The sequence below is a fragment of the Nanorana parkeri genome, unplaced genomic scaffold, assembly GCF_000935625.1.
Source record: "Nanorana parkeri isolate BGI_ZX_2015 unplaced genomic scaffold, ASM93562v1 scaffold2007, whole genome shotgun sequence".
Lineage (NCBI taxonomy): Eukaryota > Metazoa > Chordata > Amphibia > Anura > Dicroglossidae > Nanorana > Nanorana parkeri.
This window is the reverse complement of record NW_017308275.1, coordinates 173,964-179,972: the sequence shown is the minus strand read 5'-3', so window position 1 is coordinate 179,972 and position 6,009 is coordinate 173,964. Positions and strand designations below refer to the sequence as shown.

General features: G+C 50.3%; 1 protein-coding gene across 1 annotated transcript in view; it reads left to right on the top strand.

Annotated features, from left to right (window-relative positions):
* The window catches only part of LOC108800383 (phospholipase A2 inhibitor subunit gamma B-like), a 14,434-nt gene extending 8,976 nt beyond the window's left edge, over window positions 1–5,458 (top strand). The window contains exons 3-5 of the mRNA XM_018572361.1: window positions 223–363; window positions 2,079–2,225; window positions 5,292–5,458. Coding sequence (XP_018427863.1) covers window positions 223–363; window positions 2,079–2,225; window positions 5,292–5,458 — 455 coding nt within the window. The remainder of the gene's footprint in view (window positions 1–222; window positions 364–2,078; window positions 2,226–5,291) is intronic.
* The last annotated feature ends 551 nt before the right edge of the window (window positions 5,459–6,009 follow it).

Genomic DNA, 6,009 nt, shown 5'->3' with positions numbered 1-6,009 from the left:
CTGCCTTTGCCGCTCCATCGGGCCCCCCGCTTGTTACTCCACTGCCGCGGTCGGGGCCCGTCCTTCCTTCCTGGGCCCCCCCAAGTGGTGGAACGACCGCTGCGACCCTGGTAGTTCCTCCACTGAGTCACCAGCCTAGTATGATGATAGCTTTCAAAGCCCAGGCAAAGAAAAGTCAGAAGGAACCTCTTATATTTCCTGTGTTTGCTTCTTTATTTTCAGTGCCCACCTGGGTATTTATGAGGTTCTGTGGTAACTCAGAGCAATGTCCAGAAGTCGTCACACTGAGGACCCCATACAGCAGAATGGTGACCAGCAACAAGTGCTGCATGGGTGACAACTGCACACCTTCAAGACCCCCAGGTGAGGTTCTGCTGATGACCAGCCCTAGTAAATAGAACTTGTTAACTGATATTCCACAATGTAAGCAGTTGGTCAAAGCTGGTTAATTGAATAAAGTTGACATTATGCACTCTTCCGGACTAAAAGGGTCCTGGTATACCCCCAGAGTCCCACAGTACAATGTAAGCACCTGCTTGGCTGTATATATGCTTAGGCACTGGGGACTTGTCGCAGCTGATCTGGAACAGTTATTTAAGCAAGGTATCCTAAAAGTCTTCTTCTACCTTGGTCCTCAATGTTGCTATCCCCGCACAAACTGCCCATCCCTGACCTTGGTGTGTCCTGGAGTAAAGGGGGCTCCTAATCTGAATGGGGGCTCCTGATGTAAAAATGGGGGACTCAGGTGAAGGGGGTACCTGATGTGAAAGGAGGGGACTTTGAGGCAAAGGGAGCTCCTGATGTAGAAGGAGGGGGCTTTGAGGTGAGGGGAGCTATTGGTGCGAAAGGAGGGGACTCTGAGGTGAAGGGGGTTCCTGATGTGAAAGGAGGGGACTCTGAGGTAGAGGGTGTCCTGCCCCCCCCCTCCCCCCCCCGCAGTAAAAAAAATATTGTGACATCATCAGGCAACGTAGATGTCCTTCAGCCCATTAAATACAGTTCTCTTCTAAGTCTTCAAGAACTGGAACTGCTTTGTATGCATGAATGGGCCATAAACTTCCCATACACCAAGCAGCCACAGAAAACCAGGGTAAGACTTCTTCACAGTCCACATTAGCTGTGGGTGGCACCCATCTGGTCGCTGATAACACGTTCATATGTTAATAATAGTGTCCATACTTCCACCTACCTGCCAGGGTAATCTACCTGGGTTCTCAGTTTTGATGTCCCCGCATATCCTCCCCACCCTTGACCTTGAGGTGTCTTCTTTGACTATGACTACCAGTCTCGCTAGTTTGATAGTAAACCTCTCCAGATGACTTTGGGAACAAACCAGTTTATCTGGGGAAGGGGGGCTGTACGCATAAATCCAGCCCAGCAGAAAGACTTGGGTTGATGTTACTACGAGAAAAGGAGGTGAATGTATCACTAAAATCCCATTCATGGAAGGTTCAGATTATGTTCTTCATGCCACAAATACCCAACTGAACAAGAACTTGTCTGCATAGGAATATGGCAACTGGGACTCCATGACACGTCTCAGGGTCATCATCTTGATCTGGTTTTGGATTTAGGTCTAAGGATAAAGAAGACAGCCAAGGAACATGTACCTTGGAAACAGTCAACAATAGAAGCTCCCATCATGTTATCCTTCTAATCTCGCCATTCACACATCGATTTTACACCATTGTTTTTGGGGTTCCATTCTCTATAGTTTAGGGGCATCTCCTTGTGATTTCCAGTGTGGTTGCCCTCTGTTTTCTTTCACATTTATTCAAACTATGTCAATGCATACAAATGTTTTCTGTTTGACCAAAGAGGGGTTTGACCTTCTTTATAGAAAAGGGTCTTCATTTTTGTGAGTGACGTTTTCATTTCGAGGGATGTGTAATACAGAAGTTCTAGCACAGCACTGTGCTGGAACTCCTGTAACAGCTGAGAGGGGAAGGCTGAGAGTGCAGCTCTCCCCTCTCACATGGAGCAGAGCGGAGAACAGACATTCTGTTCTCACTCAGTAACATTTTAGTAAAATTCATGTGATCGGTTTTTATTTCTCCTTTTTGTCTTTTCCCTGTCAGTGATCGCTGAGGAGGCAAAGAATGGTCTGATCTGTAAGGGATGTTTCAACGCTACGTCAGACACATGCCAAGAACACAAGTCTGTAGAATGCCGCGGCACCGAGCGCCAGTGCTTCACCTACTACAACCGATACCTGGAGGGCAATAGTAAGTGCAAGGGTGGGAGGGGTTATGATAAAACAGACTACACAGTGCCTCTGACAAATATGTCATAGGACCTATTTATATTAAAGGAGAACTATGGGGTGAGTGATTTTCACTCACCTCATAGTTCTAGCCGACCTGTGACAATGAGACTGTCACAGGTCGGCTCAGTAGATCGGGAGGTGAGCGAACACATACCGGCGTTCGCTCACTTCTCGATCCTGTCACGGCTCTCTGCCGTGACAGGGGGAGGGGCTGGATTCCCCCCTCCCCGCTCCGATCCTCCAGCGCTGACTGGCGGAACGGACGGGGGAGGGGGCGGGTACAGCTGGCTCTGCCTCTAGATAGGCGGAGCCAGCTGTCACTCACGCAGCTGGGCGGATCCCGTCATCTACGTCGGGATCCACTCCGGCTGCGGCGTCTCAGTATACCGCGAGCTGTATGTTCAGTTCGTATTCGAACACAAACTCGAACTCAATGCACGTGTATGGGGGTCGAATGTTCGACCCCCATACAGCTGCCAGGACATATAGGAAAACTGTGACTGCAGCGGCCTTTGTCCCTTCAAATCCCCGCTGCTCTCCGCGCCTGTGTTGGCGGAGGCAGCGGGGACACAGACCGCTGCATGCCTTCGCTGCCCCCCTTACCTCTGCTGCTGTCCCGGCCTCCGATCCCCTGGTCCGTTGATGGTCCGGTCCAGCCGCGGCTCCTCTGCCCGCCCCCCTGCCTCCTCTTCATTGCAGGCTGGGAGCCATACCCAGCCTGCTATTGGATATTGTAAAATGCAATAGCTAATAGCAAGCTGGCTATTGCATTCGCCCACTGCCTGCTGTCAATCAGCATGGGGGGACCTGATAGAGAACTTTCTCCTTCAGGCCCCTCCTCCGCTGAGCCCCGATTGGGCAAAGACTTTAACAAATCAGAGCTTCAGTGGGCATTTTGAATTATGGAATGTCTGCGGTCGAACAAACTGCAAACATCCCATAAAGTTCGGCGTTTGACGAGCGCTCCAACTGCCAATGTTCGAATCGAACACTCGGCCCATCACTTTTGCACTTGGTGATGTAAGGCTTGGATGCAGCTGCTCGGCCATGGAAACCCATTCCATGAAGCTCTCTACGCACTGTTGTTGTGCCAATCTGAAGGCCACACGAAGTTTGGAGGTCTGTAGCTATTGACTCTGCAGGCAGTTGGCGACTTCTGCACACTGTGCGCTTCAGCATGCACTGACCCCGCTCTGTCATGTTACGTGGCCGACTACTTCCTGGCTGAGTTGCTGTTGTTCCCAGTTGCTTCCACTTTGTTATAATACCACTAACAGGTGACCACGGAATATTTAGTAGCCAGGAAATGTCACGGAACACCTGAACCCAATGATTTGGAGGGGGAGGGGCCCAATACTTTTGTTAATATAGTGTATAAAGCAATTCCAATGTATCTTGTAACCCTGGTGAAGGGGGAGCGTGTTTTGCCCCCGAAACATGTTATCTTTTTTTTCTGTTATGAAGCATTAAAGCTGTTTTAGACTCCTTTATGAATTTGGACTGGAGCTCCTTTTCTGTTTTGACCCTGAAAATTTTATTTCGAGTGGCACCATGCTTTTTTTTTTAAGGAATAGAAAAAACATTCCCTTGCTGTGGGGCTACTCCATCACTGCAAGGATTAGGTGCTCATTTTGTCTAGGGGGCTCAAATAAAGCAGATGTACTCTCCTGATTGTCGGTCACACTGGGCTGCTAGACCTGTCCCCATATCCAGGGGTATCCCGAGCCTTTTCGCCACCAGAGGCACCAGCCAGAGCCTCCCGCTCAGCTTCTGGCCACCAGTGACATCACTGGTTGCCAGGAGCTGGGTGGGACGCCGGCCAGAGCGACCCAGGCTGCTATAAGCTGGGCAGGGAGATGCGTATGACCCTTACATATCTCCCCGCCCGGCTCTTAGCAACCTGGGACGCTCTGGCCGGGAAGTGGGTGGCAGGCACATTGCAAACAATGTGCAGCCATGCCACTCTGCCCGCTTCCCCCACCACGTGAACCAAGGTGATTCCACCTGAGGCAACAGCCTCAGGCCGCCTCAATTTAGGGATGGCCCTGCCCACAGCCTCCTCTCCCCCAGGCTCTGGTGGTCTAAGGACCGATGACATCATCACATCTAATGTAGGTCCATTGACTCGCATTAGAAGTGAGGACACTCATTTCCATATCATTCCATATCCAGAGTGGAGAGGGGAAAAGGTGAGCGCTGATCAGTCCCAAGTATCAGGTGAGTATATCTGCTTTAATTGAGACAAAACGAGCACATAACCCTTGCAGAGTCGGGGGTAGGCCCACTGCAAGGGAAAGCTTTTTTACATTCCGGGAGCTCTTCTTTTAGGCACTGCAGTGCTTCCAGGCCAAAAGCCATTTGGAGTGTACTGCATTCCATTCCAGGTGCCTGAAAACTACTGGTTAAGCCACAATGTGAATAAGCCCCACTTAAAAGGGACTGATTTATAAATCTTCCACCCAGTGTATGGCTGGGTGAATGCCGTTCGCACATCGCTTTATCACCACTAGATGGCGACGAGGAGCAGGATTTCCTATGCTCCCCAGCTCCATCTAGTGGTGAACGGCATTCACACAGCTATACACTGGGCGGAAGATTTATAATTCAGACCTATTATAACACACCGGGCAGGAGAGGGCGTGGCGGGCCATTGAAGTGAATGGCGCCGTAGCCACGCCCTGCGGCCGCAATGCGATCGCCCGCACGGGATCGCATTGCACATTCTGCCTGCGGTCCGGTGCGGTCAAAATAGTGCTCGCAGCATTTTGAACGCACAGGTCTGGACCGCAGGCACAATGTGCTCTGCGATCCCGTGCGGGCGATCGCATTGCGGCCGCTACAGCGCCATTCACTTCAATGACCCGCCACGCCCCCTCCGGCCGCAATGCGATGCAGGGCGTTCCGCCCGGAACGCACTGCATATGGTGTGAACAGACCTTAAAGGTGTTAAAATTTATCAAATTCCAGCTGAATGGTGTCCGCGTTACTACAGCAAAAGCTGAATCGATACAATGTCTCTCCACAGGATCCATCGCTATGGAGGGATGTGCGACAAAGACGGCCTGTGCCCTGGACCTCAACAATGATGGTAAAGAGACGATGTGCTACGGGGAAAGTTACGCCAATCGCAGTCCCCAGATTGCTTCCTCGCTGTCCTTCGCCGCCTTCTTCATTGTTCTGTATCTGTGCTGAGCTCCTTATAGCGCTCTGTCCGCCATGTTATTATAATTACCTCTGTGCTCACCTCCACGTACACATCAGGCAGAAATCCTCAGATAAAGAAATGTCTCAGGCCTGGATTCAGCCACATTCATTGGCCGGGCGGGCGGCGGTGACATCACGCGGTCTGATTCTTTTATATCTTATTCGAGTTGTACAATAAAAGTTACCAAATGTAAGAAAAAAACTTTATTATTATTAAAATATCATTCTGTCCTTCAGTGACGGCTCTGCTTTGATTTGGTCCTGAAAAGGTCTCTCCATCCGAACCGGTGTTTCCAAAATCAGATCAGAAAAATGGTCCCCCGTATATTCTCTCACTGCAGACCTCTTCACAACCCTAACTGGATGACAAAGCCAAGCGCTCTGCATAATAACCCATCTCCTATTTTAAAAAAATATAAAATCATTGTTTTTTTACATTTTCATCCTTTGTTCCATCTCAGTGTTGCTGATCTCCCGCGGCCAGGGCCGGATTTACTCTCCTTGCCGCCCCAAGGCCAGGTTCCACAATACGACCCCCC